Source organism: Poecilia mexicana, unplaced genomic scaffold (assembly GCF_051168715.1).
Source record: "Poecilia mexicana isolate PSO_F unplaced genomic scaffold, ASM5116871v1 scaffold_15, whole genome shotgun sequence".
In the NCBI taxonomy this organism is placed as follows: Eukaryota; Metazoa; Chordata; class Actinopteri; order Cyprinodontiformes; family Poeciliidae; genus Poecilia; species Poecilia mexicana.
Window position 1 is genome coordinate 24,990,872 of NW_028263384.1, and position 21,377 is coordinate 25,012,248.

A 21,377-nucleotide genomic window follows, 5' to 3' on the forward strand; every position below is an offset into this window, starting at 1 on the left:
TCAAGCTAGTGGCAATTCCATACTAAGCAATTTCCGCTGGGGAGTTTCCTTCAAAATAAAAGCTTTTACGGCTCACTGAACTACAAATCAATTGAGAAAAAAAATTATACAACTTTAGTTTTGCTTTGTATTGATTCTTTGGGTAATTCGTAAAACGCATCATATGAATGTGAAACTGTGCCACGAAGTAAGCAATTTCACTTTTAAATTTTTTATCTTTACGGTTTTGTTTTTTATTTAGTTGTTTTTAGAATCATTTTATTTGTTCTAGAGTTGTAAAATTGGGAATGTATCAGCAGCAAAGTGGTACACATAATAAAAAAGTGAAGAAAGAAAACTAAACAGAATAATTAATACAGTATTGCATTTATAGATAGCTCCACTGTTTTATGTGTAATTTTGCTATAAAACAAAATAAGTATTCAATGAAAATATTTTGAATAGGATACTAAAAAGGTTTCTTTAGAGAGTTTTTATAAATATGTTGCATATGGATTTCATTCAAATTTCATACTGTAATAATTTTAGCAATTTTATAACAGTGTTGCAAAACTTAGAGGATCCAGTCTGATTAAAGTTTATGGATTTGTTTAATAAAGCCAACACTAGGAAAATTTTATATACACAATCTAAAGTCTTATTAGACGATATAATAATATTTTTCTCCAATCTAAAAGTGTTTATTTTCTCAGATAAGAAGTGAGCTATTACTAGAAAACGTCTTGCTTGATATTTTATTTTGAAATTCCTTTCCTTCCGTGAGCTTAATATTGTGGCTACCTTAGCCGTAATGGACACACACACACACACGGTACTGAAAACTATAACGAAAATACCAACCGATTTTTATACATCAACCGCAGAAGCAATACATTTATTACTTATAAAACAATTTCCTAAATAAGTCCATACATTTCAGATTTGGAACTCTGTCGCAAACAGTCACATTAGCTATTTTATTGGTTATTGCACCGCTCCGATCTGTGTGTTTTGTCAACTGTCAGAACTGTGTCAAAGAGAAATAAACGCATCCTAAATTGGGTCAAAAAAATAATTATATTATACGGTCTAGCTAAGGCGACACACCCCTTACATTTGCAGAACAAATATGAAGAATGCATCTTTGAACGTACCTTGGTTTGCAGTGACTAAAAAGCAGTTAGACTTCGTCCAGCACTGATCAGGCTCTGGGCGATTTCGCCCTCAACATTGACTGGAAGGCACCTCCGACCTCTGTCTTCGATTGCTAACAACAGAGGCGTCGAGAATCAATATTTAAAGGAAGTCATTCACGAAAGCACATCTACACGTTCATTTAGTAGTCAATTTTTTTTATCAGCATATGAAATGTTAAACAAACAAAGAAAAATACACAAAACGTAATTAAAACAAAACGTAAGATTATTGTTATAAAAACCAAGTGGTGAGAAAAAAGAAATGACTAGAGTAATTTGATACGCATAAACTAAGCTGTTTCGAACAGAAAATCCAGAATAATCCAAAACTATAATTTGTTTAGATTACGTTGCTTAAACAAATGAAGCTAGTTTCCTTGCAGGTAAGTCTGAGGGAGAAACTAATACAATTATAATCCTTTCTCGTGATATGGGTCCGTTCTTGCTTCCGATTGGACGTCACACAAACCGTTTCCCAATCAATGAAAGGCCCAGAGAGCTGTGGTGCGTTCAAAGAACTTCTGTACATTATCCAATCAATCGCGTTGAGATGGCGTTTTCGATGTTTAAAAGAGAGAAGCTGTTCTAAATTTTCTTAGGCAAATCTAAATAATATTTATTAAGGGAAAAGAAAATTTGATACTCTCTGCGATATTTAACATACTATCACACAAAAGATGAAAAAATTACTCATGATTCATGTCTTTTGCCGTTTAAACTGAGCTGTTTGGCAATAACTTGGCAACCCTGACCTATTGTTAAAATTTTAGCTACCAAACATGTTGTGTTGCATTCCAGGTATTTAAAGTATACCGTAGCCAACACAAATGATAAAGTTACTGTTTTTAGTACAGCCTCATTAGATGTGGAAAACCACAGCCTTCCCTTTTGTGGTCAATGAGAGTAATTTCCTGTGTGCTTAAACAGCAGTATATCTGCATACTGGTTACTTGTTTAATATGTGGGCACAGTCATGACAGAAAATTAAGATGCTCCATTAAAAATCCTATTTTATTCATAGAAATAAAGATAAGAGCAGAGAGTTAATCCGTGAAGTGAGGGCAAAACATTCACAGACCATGACACTTCCAACCCCATGGTTCACAGTTAGTCTAATGCTGAGTTTTGTTCTGGTTGTTGTCTACCATCTTTCTGGTGAACTTTAGTCTTGGCCTTCATGTTTCTCTTAGATAGCAAATGTTTTCTCCCTGTGCATCCCCTAGTCAGTTAAACTTGTGGAGAATTTTTCTAATAGTGAATTGTTCTTCTATAACCCTTGCCAGAGTTGATGCACACTTCCTCTTCTTTCTAGAGTTTAGCAAACTTAGCATGTTTTGCATTGGTGGTGGTAAGACAAAATTAGTTACTTCCTTGCATGCCTTTCAAACTAGTTTACATCTAGACTAATGGTTGTGATGCAAAGATCCTTTCTGCAGTTCCAGTGATATTTGGAAATGTTTTTGCCTCCTCCTCACTCATCTTGGGGTCCAGCTAAATATCTGTCATTATCCTGTCTGGTGGCTACGGGTGGCTAGTAGAAAAATGGCTCCCTGTGCCACATCATATTTCTATTCCTGGGAAACAGAAAGTAGACAGATTAAATGTTCCTAGAAACTCTAATAAAATCAGAAATATTTTACGAATCAAAAGGAAAAACTTGCTGGAAGTACCAACAACTGTGCCTTTATTATTGTTGAAAACATTTTATACTTAATGCTATTTTTGTTTCTTCTCTGAAAACAAAAGCAAAGGTTTAATTTTTCTTAAATTTTCAGGGGGAGATATTGCTGTTGCAATACACACATTATACACATTAATAACGGTGAAGCAATATTGGGTTGAATAAACTAATGTTTTGTTGTGTATTTTTTAATATGTCTGTAATCATCTTCTGAGCTGCATAGCTAATTTTATTTTACGTGAATAAAGATGTAAGTTTAGACTTCTTTCTGCTCCTTTTTATTCGTGATTTCTTTTAGTTGTTACATGACCTATTCATATTTGTTATTGAGTGAATGACGTGAAAAATAAAATGAAATAATAGAAGTAAAGTTAAATTACTCTGTTGTGTCATTTGATGATATGGTGAAGTCATTTTCAAAAATAAAGGGCAGCAGATGGTCCCCAATTCACACAAAATAACAGATTAAACATGTGTAGTGATTACAGCCAGGTTGGAAATTGAATACTTATCGGGCCATCCTGCAATTTTATTTACAAAGATTTTTTTTTTTAATTTATCACATATAGTTCTCCAAATCCCCGTAGAACTGCAAAGATGCTTTAGCATTTCAATTCAACCATCTGCCACATGATGGCATCGTTGCTTTGCTTATGGTAAAAACGCAAGAGCCTCAGAGTGGTAGAAAAACATTTATTTATTTATTAGCTGGCCGGTATGTAACGTGATTCTACCAGCTTCACAGAGATGTTTATCCAATCAAGTCAACAATGAGACCATAAAAGCTAATAAGCTTTTAGTCGGACATGACACAGTGTAACACCACTGACACCAGATGCTGCTGCAATAAACTTCACATTAAATTATGGATCCCTTGAGCTTTATTCTCAGTTTATGTGCACTCAGGAAATAATTAAACATGACAGTGTATTTTTATGTACAGGACCTATTATGGATGAGAGTTTAGTGAATAGAAATGTTAAAAAGTTGACTTTTACTCCAATTCTTTCAAAAGATTTCGCAACACCGAGTGGCCCGAACATCTGAAAACGGTCGACTCGCTGAGGATTTCAGTACTCTCTCTCCACGCAGCCCACGCTCGCTCCGCTGTCGGGACACTTGCAGGAGCGGCCCCTCGGCGTCGCTAAACAGAGGTGAGTGCAGCCGCCGTTGTTCACAGAACAGTAGTTTTGACCTGTTGAAGGAGAGCAAACATTTGAGGACACTTATTTAAAGTAAGAAGCCTGAACAGCACAGAGCAGCAGGAAACAGCCTCTTTACATATATGAAACACATCCAAGGGAAACACATAGCAAACTCCAGATGTTGGAGGCCCACTCCCTTCGCTGCACATTCCCTCGGTTTGGTCCAGCCTTTATCTAGAGGGGAGGATGAAATCTGGTGCTTTGCTTTACCATGACTCATTCCTCCAAATAAAAAACATCGAGCTGCAAATTCCTGCTGTTACTTTAAGCTCGTTATGCATGCTAGCAATATTTCCTACCAGTTGCAACGTCTTACAGTTTGTTTTCTAATTGCAACCTCACCTTCGACATTAGCAAAAGTTTTGTGCACATTTGTAATGGAAACACAGATACTGATTAACTCAATTTACTAATTAGGTCACTGATTTTACAAAGAGGCATCAAAGTAATGGGGGTGTAACAGAAATGCAAGTCCAGATCTGATTTTTATTGTCAAATAAATGGAAAAAAATCAAATATTTGTCTTCCACTTCACAATTAGGTTTTACTTTAGCTTTGTTTCCATTGACAATATAGCTGCATAATGTGACATTACGAAAATAAATTTGCTTCATAAAAACTATTGTTTTTCGCTAAATATTTTTTACCACTAGGATGTTTTTTTTGGACTGTATAGAAATTTGTTTACTTCGCAAAACTGCAGTGGAAACATTCATTTCACATCACACAAGTCACATGATCCACCACCAGATGTTGCCACTGATGCAAACCACGAAGAAGATGATAATGACAGGAAGTAGTTGGGAGATGATGGTGCTGCATGTATTTTTATTGTTTTTAATGATTTATCAAATGAACAAACTTATGTGATTTTAATTCCTTTCCTTATTTAATGGAAACACTGCAATTGTGATATTGTGTATTTTTTCAATATAAGTGGAATATTGACAAAATTTTGCACACTTTTGTAATGAAAACACAGCGTCCGTCGTGGTCTATCACATAAGATTAGGAGTGCATCGATTGCAGTTTTCTGGCCATTCACCGATTACCAATATTTTAAAAAGCCTAACCCGCCGATTCTGATTTTGTCCAATACCATTTTTTTTTGTCTGAAAAGTTGCTCATTATAGCAAGAAAATTGCTGAGTTGGTAATAGTGCTAATTATTGTTAACAGTAAACATGCAGACATGATCTGGTGGGCCAGTCTGTCAGTCAAACGTTTCTCATGGGAGACCAGAAGAGGAAAATAGTTGGGTTTTTTTATCTTTGCCGAGGTATATAAGTTCGATTTCACATGTAAAAATCAGCCGATCACCAAGGAAATCAGCACCGATAAATTGGCTGGCTGATAAATCGGTGCACCTACCCATACATAAGAACATGAGTCGCAATGTGACAAAGTGTTAAAAAGATGCAGTTTGCAACATTTTGAATAATATAAAGGCATTCATTTGTCACATCCATTGGAGAAACGTTGCACTTTTTAAACCGGTTTACTACCTGGAAGACACTGGGCATAGGCCGTGGTGATCCCGTAGATGTTGGCCCGTTTCTGTGGCTGGAACTCATCCGACTCCTTTCCAGCGTATTGGTCCACTTCAACAACGGCATCCCTGTTGTAAACACAATCAGCACGAGAGATGTCAGCAATGTGGGAAGGTCTCGGCCTGTGGGATCTTCCCAGCGTCTCCTGTTTAGTGTATAAAGTCTGTCAAGGATGAGTAAGAGTTTGGTTTGACTTCAGAGCCATAGTTTGTTGCAGACTGTCTGAAGTGCCCGCCTCCCCCCACAAACACCTCTCAACCTTCTTGTGTAAGGTCCTGCAGAGATCACAGAGAGGCCCCTGGTAGGTCAGATGCCTGAGCTGAGAAATTGCAAGCAGCTGTCACATTTTAGGATTCCTCCTTACTCCTCACTCGAAGCAACTTACCCTCCAACCCCCGCTCTCTTAGTTGCAACATAAATTCAGCTAAACAGAATCTGAGCTTGGGAAAGCATGAAGAAACAAACTCCAAACCTTTGCCAATCAGTGTAGTAGAGGTTCTTCCCAAAGGCTGTAATTCCAAATGGGTACTGGAGTCCTTCCAGGACCGTGCTGCGCTGAGCCTGGCCAGGATTCATGCACTCCATTTTATGTGTGCCTGCAGGCGAGAGGATGGTGCACAGGACTCATCCCAGAGCAGACATCAAAGTGAAGGTTAGTCATCCGTCTGAAGCCTACCTGCGTCTGCCCAGCACAGCAGGGAGCTCTGAGAGTCGTACGTCAAGGCATTCGGCAGGCCCAGCTCGCTCTGGACCAGCAGTCTCCTGTTGGATCCGTCCATGTAGGACGTTTCAATCTTCGGAGCTTCACGATTCCAGTCAGCCCAGTACAAATTCCTGTTGTCAGGAGATAAACAGTACACAACATTTCCAATTAAATCAAATAAAACACATAGATTGTGTGTTTACTAAGCAATAAACAGAGAGGTGATTAATTTATACCAGAGTTGTGTAGTAATTGGTTACATTTACTTGAGTAAAACCTTGGAAAACATTTACTTTTAAGAGTAATATTTTACTATATACTGTAGTTTTTACTTTTACTTGAGCGATTTTATTACTTTTCAGAGAAACTTCACTGAATGAAGAACAAGCTTGTTTTAACTAAAAATTCACCAGACACAGATCTGCAGTTTTTGTTAAAGTTTCATAAACTGATTAGGAAAAATCAGTTTATGATTTTGGTTTAACATGATTCTGTTATTTTAAAATTATGTTATTTACAGTGATGTTTTTAGTTTTGTTCCTTAAAATACCAACATTTCCACACAACTTTCTTTATATCTTTTCCATCTGATGATGTAATTTAAAAATATTACATGATTTATGTTCTGATTAGTTACTCAGTACTTGAGTAGCATTTTTACCAAATACTTTTTTACCCTTGAGTAATTTCTTAGTGTTACTCTTGCTTGAGTACAATTTTTGAGTAACCTACCCATTTCTGGTTCATATAAATCCAAGCTTTTAGTTCAGAAAAAGGCACAAAATCAGTAATATTCATATTATGAGACATTTGTTTTAAAAGAATCTGCAAAGTGTCAACTATTTGTAGTCAGATTGATTTACTTTTTCCTGTGATAAAATTTGCTCCTGATGTTTTGCTGGCTTGTTTGTGGCAAGCCAGTAAAACATCAATTTTCAACTTTTTTTGTTTGTTTAAAAAAAAAAAAAAAAAAGGTGAAAATTGGTGAAACTGAGTCTTCTGTTTACCCCTGAAGTCAAAACTTGGATCTCAGACCAACTTACTCACAACTCAACAATGTTCCAGCAGCAAATCGTAAAACTTGTGAGATTTGCTAATTGAATAAAGTCGAGGCTTTTTATAAGGCGATATAAAAACAATGGAAGCAGGACAAAGTGCTGAACAAGTCAACAATAGTTAATAAATTCATAAAACATAAAACAAAAAGAGACAAAAAGTGTGACACACAGAATCTATCCATAAATTAAAAGATACCTTAGTGCACTGTTCATTAAGACGTGCCAATGTTGCGTTCAGTGATCCTGCTAACAACTATTGATTTCATTTTTCCAATGATTATTGAGAAGGGTAATAATATTTCACCTCTGCTTTCAGCAACACTGATTATTGATTCACACATGATTCAAGCTATTGCATAGATACAGATTTGTTGCATTCCTCACATGGTATTATGAAGAGCGTGTTTATTGCGTGTATTTAGTTTAGCACTCAAATATAGAGATTTTAGGTGTAATTAATGACAAAGGTGGAAAATTATTTCTTTCAAAGGTATCTAGTGTTATTTGGTCATTACAGATTTACAGTGATGTGTCCCTTCTGGACTTGGAAGTCTGAATTTCCAGCATGGAAAGTTAATGATTGAAAACTTGAACAATCCATGATCAATCTGACATGAAAATCCAAACTCTGCATGTATATAAAATCTCTTGACAGCTGTTAATTTGTCCTTATGACAGTTTATAGTTCATAAAATCTGTGTCCGCAACAGAAGAGACGCTAACAAGTCATTTTTTCAAGTCCAGGGTTTCCCCCAGTGTAATATAAGTCTGGTGGGCCACCAGGCTTTACTTGTGCCCCCACCAGGCTTAGCATTGTTTATTTATTTTAGTTTTTTTTATCATTGCTTTTTTTAAGACTTTATAGTTGGTGTTTAGGTATTAATCTTCCAGTCTTCCAATAACGCATAACTATCAAGTGATATGCTCAAATTTTCTGTCAACTTTAAAAATTCTTTTAACTCAAAAACATGGCTGGATGAATGACAGCCCTAGCGCCCCAAGCTCCAGGCTTAACAAGTTTTCTAGGGGAAACCCTGAAGTCTCAGGTCTTTAAAGCACAAGCCCAAGTCGATTTTGAAGTTTTTTATTTTTGCAACTTAAGTGAAATTTTAGTCGGAGTCTCAAACTCTGAGTCAAAGTCCTTTGTAGTTTTTGGAGATTATCATGTTTCCACAGTGTTTGGAGTAGTCAGGCCTATTTTGAGCAAATTAACTAGATTTTAAACATGTTTCTGAAACATCACTAACTCTTATTTCGCTATTTAGTGGAACTTTATAAGAGCCTCTTATTTTTAGACCTTAAGCTCTGCCTTAAATTGGTCTTCCCCAAAAATAAGAAACTGTTATGGTATCTTAGTTTTTATGTTGGGTTTTGTTTTGTGCACCGTTTGAAATAAGTGTTTTTTTTTTTTACTTCTTTATATGGTTAAAAATTTCACAGTCCTAAATTATGTGAAAACGGTGGTGTGAAATCATTGTTATATTAGTTAAACATTTTATAAATACATTTTTAGCACATTCAAGAGGCTGGTGTTTAGCTTGTAATTTCTAGAAAAATATCTGGAAGACACACCCGTTGATGGGGTCAGTGACGATAGCTCGGGGGTTTACGAGATCTGTGTCAATGAGGACTCGACGCTGAGTCCCGTCCAGAGACGCCACCTCAATGCGATCGGCCATGGAGTCGGTCCAGAACATCGTTCGACCCATGTGGTCAACAGCAATCCCTTCAGGGCTGCTCAAATCTGCAAGAATACATGAGTTTACTTTATTTCAAAGCAGTCTCAATGTGTTAAAGCATAAGGAAGTAGAAATACCTGATGTGATGATAGCAGTGGGTTCTCCTCCATCGATGCTAGCCTTGCTAATCGAAGGAGATGAAATTTCTGTCCAGTAAATCATCTTCTCCATGCAGTCGTAGGCCACTCCGATGACTACCTTCCCCTGCAGAAGGGTCAACAAACAACATTTTTAAGAGTGTTTGTTCTGAGAGTCGTGGAGCAGATGTGTGTCTAGACACAAACAATTTGAGTCAAAAATCCAGTGTGGGCCTCTGAGCCAAACTTCAGGCCAGCTGGTTGAAAACATCTCAAACTGATGTTAGTCATTAGAGCGGGGGCCGCCATGTGACTCCAATAAAAACGTAAGCCCTAAATACAAGGAGCAGATGGGAGTCTGACAGAAAGAAAGCAAAGTCCCAAGAATCAGTGGCTGTAGCAAGAAATAATTCCTGTTCTGTTGGGTAACCTAAACGTTTTAAACGTCTTGACTGTTTAGAACTGGATCTTAGACTTATGAGGGAACATTCTACGGAAGAAACTTACAGGAAGATGGAGGACAGCCTTGGCATCTTGCTTTTGCATATTGTAAGCTTCCAATGGGATGTGATCTATTCTGCCACTCTGGGCAAACAGGAGGTGTGTCCCTGGGGGCAAAACCACATCAGGTCGAGGCCGGGGTCCGACAGGTGGAGCCACAGTGCCATGAGGGAGACCTGAGGAAGTAAAAAAAAAATTAGGAGCTAATTCAATGGACCTTAATCAAACGCTAAGGCTGATGGTCTAGTAGATTCAGTTTGATTGGGGACCAAAGTTGCAACATTTGTTACATTTTCAGCTGCTGTGGTTCACTTTCACAATGGACTGAGTCAAATGAACCACACCAATTGAAAAACCTGTTCCCCCAATCGCCTGTGGTGGCGCTGCACCAAGAACTACTGAAGGAAACAACATAAAAACCTCAGAAGAAGACCAACACAACTTCTTTCTTCACAAAATCTAAACAGAAATGGAGTAGTGTCAGATTTTAGGACTTCTCTCTTGTCTTTGGTTAAAAACCCCCAAAAAAAACAATGAGCCATTGAGACTCACATGTTTGTTTTGGTTGTATTTACCCAGAATGCCTTGCACTATCATCCACTTTCTGTTTTTGGCGCGGTCTCCAGTCCGCTTGGCACTCACATATGCATTAGAACCGCACCAGAATTCACCTAGGTTAAGCTAAGACCTAGGTTTTTAGGCAGACCAAAGTTAGCTTTTTTGGTCTGAACCAAACTTTCTAGGCAAACGGACCAGAGTTCGATTAAAGCGCAGTAAACAGAGTTGGTGTGAATGCACCCTTCACAGCTGTTTGGGGAGCAGCCATTTACTTACAGTAAGGTTGGCTGCCATCGTCTGTACGAGTCCCAGGGATCTCTTGTCCATTTCGATCCACACACCAGCACTGCCCAGTGCTAGTGAAGCACTGAACGGGCCGATAATCGCCATTTTCGTCGCACTCAGGGATGAACTGTCCGACAGGGCGAGGTCCACGTGGATTGAAGCTGGTCTGACCTAGAAGGCGGTCTCTGATGTCCTCGCATTGGGTTTTGGTCCGCTCTGAATAAAGAATTTAAAACAATCAGACCTCCAAGTAGCAACAGAGCACTTCTGAAAAACTCCCCTCTCTGCCAGAAGTATAAAATAACTTCAATAAAACTGCTACTATAGAATAGATATAAATTAGGGGTGACCACAGTGCTGTTCTTAAATAATATATTTTACGTATAAAACAAGTGTTTTTCTTTTTTTAGGCATGTCTTCTTTTTTGTTTTCATTTAATTGCCATTGTAAGGCTGCAAACCTCCAGTGACTTTTCAAAATCAAAACCAGTAACTAAAATGGGCTAAACACAGATAAGGGTTTTCAAGGACACTTCTTATTTTTGTTGCTGGGAATAAACTAAAATTAATTTCTTGACCAACAAGTTAGGAAAATGTACAACTTTGAGACATTTTTTCAGACCTTTTAAATTGTAATTTTAATTTGTTGCTGAGCAGGAAAAAAAGAAAAGAATTCACAATAACATTATTTAGCATTTTTTGCTTAAAAATGGTAATAATCTGTGGCTCTTGAGTGCTCGCAACTTGGTGAATTTAGTAAAAAGTTTGGACACCTCTGGTGTAAATCATAGACTCACCTGAGGAGCAGTAGAAGCCGTCTCCGCTGTAACCAGGCCTGCACTGGCAGATAAATGAGCCCTGTGTGTTTGTGCACAGCGCGTTCTGATGGCACCTGCTCTGCTGGCACTCGTCTATGTCTTCAGGAAAAAGACGAGAGGGTGAGTGAGGAAAAAGGAGCAGCATAACTCATAGAGCAAACTTCAAAAAGATGGTTTTTAACAGTTTAACTCAGTTCAACCCAACTCTGTGGGCTTTCAAGCGGTTCTGAACTGCATGCAGCACAATATGAGGGTCCTATTGTTTTGCTACATTGACATAATATTGTACTGATTCACATGCAGCATGTGAAATAGAGAAGACCTTCACTGGAAAATGTGTTGTCTGGGTGTAACAAGGTTTACAGGCTTATCTATACACAAACGTCACAGCGAGGTCACGATTCTGCAAAGAAAGTCAAGGGTTTCTCTCCCATATTTATAGTTTCCAAAGCCTCTTAGAAATAAATTAGGTTTTTTAACTGAGGACATCTCAAATTCAACTGAATCTATTATAACATTTTCAATTAAATTACAATTCTGTCTTATGCCGCTTTATAATCTCAATTTCCTGCAAATCAAAGGTGTTTAGAAATTTGGATCGTAGACGCACAACGTTCCCAGTAATTTAACTACTTCCAAAAAGCTAACACTCTCTCCTCTCTCCTACCCCGGCACGACCTCCCGTCTCCTGCGAACCCTGGGAGGCAGGTGCAGATGTAAGAGGAACCTCCATTGTAGCTGCACTGCGCTCGCTCAGGGATGTCACAGTTATGTGTTCCTTCCTCACAGTGGTTCACTGGTCGATCAACCTCTGTGGAAGGAAAGAAATAAAAAAAGGAGCTTGTGAATGATATTAACTTCAGAACCCTGTTGAAGAGATTCAGCTCAACATACTGCATGTAATTTCATTTGGATCTTTCTGCCCATCATTACCTAGCAACCCCAGCAGAATTCTGCCGTAGCAACTGGAGCTGAACTCCAGAACGTTTGGTCAGTTTTTTTTTTTCCTTCTACATTTCTTACATTAGCTGACTTTTTTTTTTTTTTTACATTTCCTGTCACTTCTATGCTGATGACATTCAGCCTGGAGCTAAATAGTTCATCCTAGTCTATGCCTTAGTCACAACTGATGGGTATCTTTTCAGTAATTATTTCTCATTAAGACTGAGACAATGACAATAGCTCCACCCAAAGTCCCTGCTTTCCTTTACTGAACAAGAAAATCCAGAATTAGAAATAGCGTTAGCCCTCCTTTGGCTTTCATTTTGATTCATTTAATTTAGGGAACATTTATAAATTGTGTCATGTCCTCTCCTATACCAAGTCAGAGAAAATTATTGTAGCATCCTTGCTATCGTATTTAGATAATTACAAGATCCTATTGAATTTACCACATAATAATCTTTCAAGCAATTGAAAATGCTGCTGCCAGACTACTTTACTTAATGTTTATATCTGAAACAAACACTAAGTGATGTTTATGGTATTTTCTTTGAAAGTAAAGAGATTAGGTCACTCACCGATGCATGTCCGTCCATCAATACCGAACTGATACCCTTCATCACACTCGCAGCGAAAAGTCCCAGGCTGATTGTTGCAGATTGAGTTAGGTCCACAGATCTGAGGACTTTCTCTGCACTCATCGATGTCTGGCAAAGACAACAGGCTCTTATCACTTCCTAATTATTCCCAAGAAAACTTGACTTCTGAAATCTGCATTTATGAAATCTGTCTGTTTTCCTGTCAGATGTTGCATGATCAAAGAGAAAAGCTTGATGAGATTTGGTCATTTTCTCAAGATAGCATCTGTCTGAAAAACTTCCTTCCTCTCTCTACTGTGTGTTCTTCCTGTTTGCTCTTTCATGTAAAAGACTTTTGGTTGTATGGAGGAAATCATGACCACACTGGACATGTCAAAGGGGATTCAAGACACTGGACAGCCCTGTTAAGTGGCACAATTGTCCCGTCCCACCAGAGGGAAGTTTGAGTTACATTAGTAGTGGATCTGGAAAAGATACCAGAAGTGAGTGATTCACAGCGGCTTGCAAAACCATCATATGAACTTTTTCTATATTTGGTCACGTTACGATTATGAAATTTAAGAGAGTTATTAGGTTCTGTTTACATTTTATGATGTATTTTATTCTGAAGTTTCTGTTTTAATCTGAAAAAGTGGCCTGAGATTTATTTTCCTTCCTTTAAAATATGGTAAAATAGCTAGTTGATTACTGTAAATAACAGATTGTTAACAATGAAAATATTAACACAGCGGTAGACAAGAAAATTAAAGGCAAAAGTAAGACATTTTAGTAACTGGACCTGATTTGAGGGGAACAAAAGTAAAAGAGGAAAACCATTTATCATTTTCCTTCCCTTTTAGATGTATATCCTACTTTGTGTAGATATAATGCATAAAAAACACATAACAAAAGAATTGCAGCGATTATGCTGGTATATTTCATTAAGACCAGTCTTACCATAACATGTACGCCCATCACCATTAAATCCTGAGGCACACTGGCACGAGAACTCATTTCCTTGACTGGGTCGGCAAATGGCATTGGTGTCACAGCCATGTCTCCCAGTAAAACATGGGTTCTCTTCTGGTTCCCCCCCTGAAAATTACAAATTGTAAGACAATTTAATTGGAAAAGAACAACAACAAAGCTAAATCTTTTGTGGAAAACTCTTTTATGCAGACTCTTTATGCCGTTACCATTGACATCTCCAATCTTGTTGCTCATGGCCAAACGGAGGAGCTGGTTTGGAGCGTCATACAGAGCGAACACCTGATCCACGCTCAGCAGCTGCGTTGGCTTCATGTCCCTCGAAACCTCGCCGTGCTGGCAGCCCTGGAAGGAAATGGTCTGACGCCACTGAAACCTCCTGTTTTCACTGGTTCCTTCGGGGAAAATCAGCTTATAGTTCTGAGTGGAGGATGAGGTGATCACTGAAACGTAAAATACCCTGATAAGTAAATGCAAGAAAGACGTCCTGAAGGTTCAGACTGTGTGTCTTACGGTTGCTGCTGTACTGGTAGATTTCTGTGTAAGGCTCAGACTGAATGGAAGTGCCTGGAGGAACCTCAGGGACCTGGCCGTTCAGGGTGGTGGTCACCACCAGGTGGTCCTGTTCGTCCGTCCCTTTAAACTCCTGCCTGATGGTTAGCTTCTCGTTCCCAGGTAGAAAGGTCACTTCAGCCTGTCGGGCGAACTCTCCCCCTACAGAAAACAGTGAAATTTAAGACCCTGATCATGGAAACATTGTAATTCAGCTGGTAAGTGAGTAAAGCTATAACGCAATCGCAAATGTTCATCCTTATCCTAGTTTCATGGCATTAAATTCTCATTTATAGTTACTTTGAAAAAGTAACTTGATTACTGTTTACTCCTTGAAAATGTAACAGATTAGGTGTGAAAAGATCAATCTCCTCCACCTCCTCCATGCGCTACTGAAGAAATGCATCACTTCCCACCAAAATCAACCAATCAGAGCCAGGAGGAGGGTCTTAGCGCTGTCAATCAATCTCATGTACTTCTTGCTAAATGTGCTAATGGCAGAGAAACGACTTATTGTTACAGAAAACTATTTATGAACTGAACAGGCTATGCTAGCCATTAGGTATGATTGACAGCACTAAGACCTGCCTCCTGGCTCTGATTGGTCCTAGTAAGCACTGATAGTACTGGGAGAAGGCAGAGGAGCTTCACAGATTATCTGACTCATCTTGTGCTCTTATGACATAGTGACAGTTTCAACATACATACTGCAGCTTTAATCTGATTACCAGATTGAACATAGCAACACGTTGTAAAAAGGAGTCTTAGAGTAACGCAATGTCAGAACTGACTTCACTGCTCACCAATAAGGCTGAAGCCGTTCTTAAATCCAGGCTGCTCAAGAGCAAACGCCCAGCCGATCACACCACTGATGGCCGACAACGGCATCAACGATGGCCCCAGAGCATCAGGAATGTCGCTGATGGCAACATAGGATCGGCCGTCGTTCACCACCACGTACGAGTGGAGGTCCTTGCTGCTGAACTCCACTGGAGACTGAGAGTTTCCAACAAACACCCTCCCATTGACTTTACCGTTCATCCTTTGTGGCTTTCCTGTAAAAATAAATAGTTTATTGCTGGAATGTTCTCACTGTTATTATGTTTTATAATTTCAGAAGTAAAAGCGTACCCTCAGCCACACACTGCAGTCCATTTCCATAGTAGCCGGGTCTGCAGTGACAGCAGAATCCACTGGCATAATCTCTGCAGTCTGCAAACTGGGAGCATTTATTTCTGTTGTTGGCACATGTCCCAAGGTTGTATGAAAACACTGAGAATGAAGAATACAAAATTAAGATTTCTCAGATAAATGCTAATAGTTTAATCAAATTATTTTTTCATTAGAAAAGGTGTATATTTGATATACACAGGGTTGTATATTTGAAATTCTGCTGTTTTAATAGACAAACAATGAACACTATTTTATTGGAATTTTATTTGATAAATTAAACATCATTGTAAAGTGGAAGGAAAATTACATCTGTGTTTCAATTAAAGAAATATAAATCTGATTAAAGTTGGTGTGCAAATGTATTCAAACGGTTATTACTTGAGTATCCTAAATAATAAACAGCAAAAAAATAAATGAGTGAGTCAGTAATTTAATCTCAGGCTTGTTATGGCACATCGCTCTGACACCATCATACAGAATTTGAATAAGGTAAAGGTGAAACGATGCCACTTTAGAAGTTCTGAGTATCACATATTTACACAAAAAGAAGGGTTTTTAATATCTTAAATGCAAAATGTAAGTATTTTTAGTATAGCTGTGCTTAATTACTGCTCAATGGCCTGTTACAGAGTCTGTACTCCAGTTTATTCAAACGCTAAATTAGTTGACAATTATCTCAACAATGGATTAATCACAATTAATCATTTCAACTTTTCTCCTCGATTTATTTTCGAGCTCTGGCAATTTACTACTTCCATAGATAAAGCACATAAATATGAAGTTCTGTAGTTGTAATGTTACAAAATTAAAATAAAATGAACTGTTTTTTTCTGTTTTTCTGCTCAGACTCACCATCTACGTTTATCTCTGGGTCATCGACCACAACTACTTCGGGGTTCTGTGGCTGATGTGGTTGGTATGGCAGAGGAAGGATTTCAAGGACCTCAATCTGTTCAGCGTCTGGATCAATGGGAGCGTATTTCTGCTGTCCGCCGTGCTCTAAAACTGGCAGCGGGGCCTCCGGCGGCAGATCGGTGACTTCCCCAGGAGCAATGTTGGAAAAATGGGGAGACGTTCCGATCTCGTAAACCCATACACCCCGCATGCCAGAGTTTGTCTCCCTGTGAGAGAGGACGATATAAGTGAGTCTGCAAGATGGACATGGCAGTGAAACAGTGATTTGTTGGGACAGACTCTTACTCCGCCAATGCCCTGACAGAAGTCTCGTCATCTGTGCTGGTGCGGTAATATTGTCCCTGTGAGGAAAACAGGAATCCTTGGACCAAACCTTGGCTGAAGCCAGAATGCATGATCACATCGCTGCCTCCTATTGGTGTGGATAAAAACTGAACTCCATCTCTGGCATAGAGGAGAATCGCATATGAGGCAGTCTCCAGGGAGGCAAGAACCAGCTGGAAGGTGTTTCTCTAAGCAAAAGAAAATGCCAGAAACAGTGTTAATGTTTCGCTCCACCAAAGCCTGGTGAAAAATAGGCCCTTGACGATTGAGAAAGGATTGCTAACTGGAAACGTGGACTCTTTTGAGTTTTTATTTTACCCAATCGCTAACTTTTGGCAATGAGCCAATATAATGCTATGAAGCTTACCAGAAATTTGAGGCCCTTTAAACAACCAACCTGCACTGCTAAAAGAGTATCCGAACAAGATGGCTGCTAATGTTAATTCAATATTTGGAGGCATAGCCAACATGGACTGAACGGCTCCGTTCACTTCCTCTGCTGCCATTACTAAAACTACAGGCAGACTGCAATTCTAAAACAACGCAGAAAATCACAACTTGTCCTCCTTCTGTTTGCTGATTGGCCCAGTAAAAATCTACTGGAGACAATCAAAGTCAAGGGGAGAAAACCCAGACTGCCCTAGAAGTGAGTTTTTTTTTTTTAGCATAGTTGCACAGGAAGGTAATGTCCAGGCTTGGAGGTGTGGACTCCACTGAGCTTTTAAATTTTAAATATTTGACGCTCACCTTCTTCTCGATGCCATCTCCTCTGGTTTGGGGTTCATGAGCGGCGACGTCCACCCAGGTGATCACCACAGCAGCTGTGGGATTGACCTCATCGTCTTTCGGGAAGGCCCTGTTGATGTGCTCAGCCGCCCGACGCAGAACATCCGGACTGGAGTCCTGACGGAAGAAAACTCTCCCCAAGCCATCGCTTGTGTCCAGATCCCCCTGCAGAGCTGCGATCATGCCAAACTTGGGAGGCATTTTACCGAGGTATGTCGACTCGCGTGTTGGTTCTGCCGTGGCGACAAAACCGTTGGTGTTGATCTGAAATTAAAAGAACAAAATGGCGGCTTGGATATGAAGAAAAATATGAGTGACAAGTTCCTATTGACACAACAGAAATAGACTAATTTTATCTTTGAGCTCTTTTTTTATATATATATATTTGAACTCTTGTCATTTTTAATCTACTTAAAAAAATTAAAAACGGTTTTTAACACATTAGTTCTGTCAGAATTTTGAATAATAAGAATCCTGTCCTAATCCCACCATGTAGCCAAGGAATCCCACTTCCTTGCCATCTAGGTGAAGGATTAATTTGGCTTTAATTTGTTATATCAATCAATAAATCAAGTTTATTTGTATAGCACATGTATTCAACAAGGCAGTTTAAAGTGCTTTATATAATAAAAAACACAACAATGAAAAGTCATTAAAACTTCATACTGTTGCTAATTTAAGAAACCAGTAACAAACATTACATTTTGTGGAGTACCATCATCAAAATGATCTATAAATACCATATATGTTGGTCAATGTTATGGTTTTTGTGATAATATTTGTGTTGTAGTTTCCTTGTTTTGTATTTGTTTGTTTTGATTGTATTTGTGTAGTCAAACCTTTTTAACCTTGTTTGCATAAACTTTAATTTGTCTTGCTAAAAACAAACACTCATTATCCAGGGACAACAGATGTAAAATAGCCTTTTGGCTAAATCTGGTGCATTTACAAAAATGTTAATTTATGTGCTTTGTCCCAGTCAAATAAATTAGAGTTTTCCACACTCTTTAGACCTTTTCCATCCAAAGAGTCATATTTGGCCCCGCTACTACAAAATAAAACTCACCTAGAGCCCCCAAAAAACCTCTGTTTTTAAATATGTACAACATAAAATGTTTTATTCTGAAAGCTAACACAATTAAATTAAATGTAATTATATTGTCAGATTATAAAAGAAAAAAGCAATTTTATAGAATGAGATGAGCCGTTTTTAAAAATATGAGAAATGAAGAAAGATGGATAGCATAGTTTGATGGTAGTGAGTTTTAAAACCCTGTTGTAGACATTAAAAGCAGATTTTGCTTAAGAACTTATGGAAAAACCTACAAAATTACAATTTAATGTTGCATTTTGGCTTTGCAAGAGCCACAGTGCATTACTCTAATGATTCAAAAGAGCTATCCTTCTGAATCATTAGAAGGATGAACAAACAACCTATTTAACATAGTGTTTACACACTTACTGGTTTAATGGGAGCACATGTGAAGGCTTAAAAACAGTAAGATTATGTCAAAAAATCCTTCCTGACAAAAAGAGAACAAGAAAACTCTTCAATGGACAGGCTGTGCTGTTTCCTGTCCCCTGAAAAACAGCCCCAGAGAGCATAAAGATTGCACACTAATCGTCATTACAGAAACTTCCTGCCAAACTGGGAAAACAATCAGCGATTGTCATCTCACAGATGTGGAGCAGAGAGAGCGAGAGGAAAGGAGAGATCTTTATAGATAGCTGTCAACATATGTTAAACCTTGATAAAATGCAAATTACTCTAATAAGGAGATGATAAAACCCCTCGACCCGATTACAACAGACAATTTTGTTTAACCATGTCTGCACTGAAACCGCTGGGAAACAGTTAACTCCCACAGGGCGCAGACAGTTCAGAGCAGACTGTGTCATAAATGAAAAACAGAGCTCTTTAAAGGCTAGCTGCTGCTGGGAGCCAAGGCTGCGGTGACCAATGCAGCCGGGAGTCATCCTAAAATAAAAATAAATAAATCAGCTTCAAGATAATGCGTAAACCACAGCTTTTTGACTGTGCATGTTTAATTAAGGTTAGCTACACCGCTAAATATGAAAATTACAGTGAAAACTTCTAAATGGTAAGAAAATTAAAGCAGCAAAAAAAATTATATAACAGATATAGCTGCTCAGGGTTTCCCCCAGTGTATTATAAGCCTGGCGGGCCACCAGGCTTTCCTTGTGCCCCATCAGGCTAAGCACTGCTTGTTTGAGTTTTTTTTTTTTAATGTTTGCATTTTTAAAGCTTTGTAGTTGGTGTTCAGGTGTTAATCTTCCAATCTTTCAATAACACATAATTATCAAGTGATATTTTCAAATTTGCTGTCAACTTTAAACATTTTTTAATTCAAAAACACGGTGGGCCGCTGGGCGTCCCAACCACCAGGCTCAGCAAGTTTTCTGGGGGAAACCTTGTAGCTGATCACTAATTCACACAAATTCCTCAAACTATTATGGTCAGCAGGGGAAAGTCATATTATAAGTAATTAATAGTATGATAATGGTTAATCTACTGTTTTTGGAGCTTTAATTTGCTTGAATTGGTTACCCAAAACATACCTTAATTTACACAGAGACAGGATGTTAAGATGTTACACACCAAACATACCCACAAATATTGAGAGTTTTTGCAACTTCTTGAACAATAATGAGATGGTCAACAATGAGATGGTCACCACCAAACCCGAACATCTGTCTCTGGAAGAAGGATCTCTAACCATTAGACTCAGGTCAAGCAGATTAAAAGATAATTATACCAAGTAGTTAGAAAATGTCTATAAATTTCTGACTTTGAAAGATGTCTGAGAGAAATTTTAAAAATATACTTTATTTTTTGGTAATTTAGCAAAATATTAAATATCAGAATAAAAAAGTTGATATGTACATCTGTATATAAGCTGTATGTTAACATCTGGTTTCAGCTGTAATTCTATGGGTATTACATTTTACATGCTTTTGTCCGTTTTGGCGCCTCGCTGCGCAGCACAATTAAAACAGATGTTTTACACATCAGATTCAGAGAGGCTGCTTGTTCGACTCATTTCCTTTTACAAGTAACTGGAGAAAAGAAAGTTAAAGGAAAGTTTTGAATAGAATCAGTTCAAGAACACATTTTTGACATACCAATGTTTTATGCAACGTGAACTGATCACTGGATCTTTTTGGGGGGTTGGATAACAAACTGTGATTCTTGCCCCTTATGTAAACAGTAACATGATAAGCTCCAGAGAAGCGGATTCCACCAGTCAGAGAAGGCGCAATGAAAAGTAAATTGATGTGTCTAAATGTTTACGGTCGACAGAAAAAGCACAAATGACCGGAAAAAGAATGTTAAACTTCCAGGAATTGCTAAAGGATGTGACTTCTGTCCGCGTTGGATTATGCGCAATTACGCAAAAAAGAGAGAAAGACTGTTGGTCTGTGTTGACTTCTAATCTCATGTCTGAATAAGTTGTAGCGTGAGGAATTGCTGGTTTACTTACAAAAATGCTGTCGAAAGTGCCATCATAAAAAAACACGGAGTTGCTGAGTGAGAGGCGGTGGGTCTGGTCATTCCCTGAGTCTAGTGACTGATCTCCTGCGCTGGGACCGAAGGCGAAAAACTCTAATCGTCTTACGCTCTGGACCGATGCCATTAATCCGACAAAACTCGCCCAAAGGAGCCATCCTGGCTTTACCCAACTCATCGTTCCAGTTTCTGAAGCAGCAGAGCGGCCAGTCCTGAAGTTTTAAGTAGGACTAATGAACTGTT

The 21,377-nt window shown here is 38.4% G+C and overlaps 1 protein-coding gene across 1 annotated transcript; it reads right to left on the reverse strand.

Annotated features, from left to right (window-relative positions):
• Positions 1-3,535: 3,535 nt before the first annotated feature.
• Positions 3,536-21,377, reverse strand: nid1a (nidogen 1a). Its single transcript, XM_014997134.2, has 20 exons — positions 21,109-21,377; positions 17,567-17,869; positions 16,781-17,007; positions 16,433-16,701; positions 15,539-15,679; positions 15,211-15,462; positions 14,369-14,569; positions 14,065-14,298; positions 13,826-13,963; positions 12,869-12,997; positions 12,016-12,159; positions 11,328-11,447; positions 10,523-10,747; positions 9,695-9,864; positions 9,188-9,314; positions 8,944-9,115; positions 6,287-6,444; positions 6,083-6,206; positions 5,566-5,678; positions 3,536-4,051 (listed from the first exon to the last, which is right to left on the reverse strand). The coding sequence occupies exons 1-20, from the start codon at positions 21,310-21,312 to the stop codon at positions 3,927-3,929; spliced, it is 3,576 nt and encodes a 1,191-aa protein (XP_014852620.2). The 5' UTR covers positions 21,313-21,377; the 3' UTR covers positions 3,536-3,926.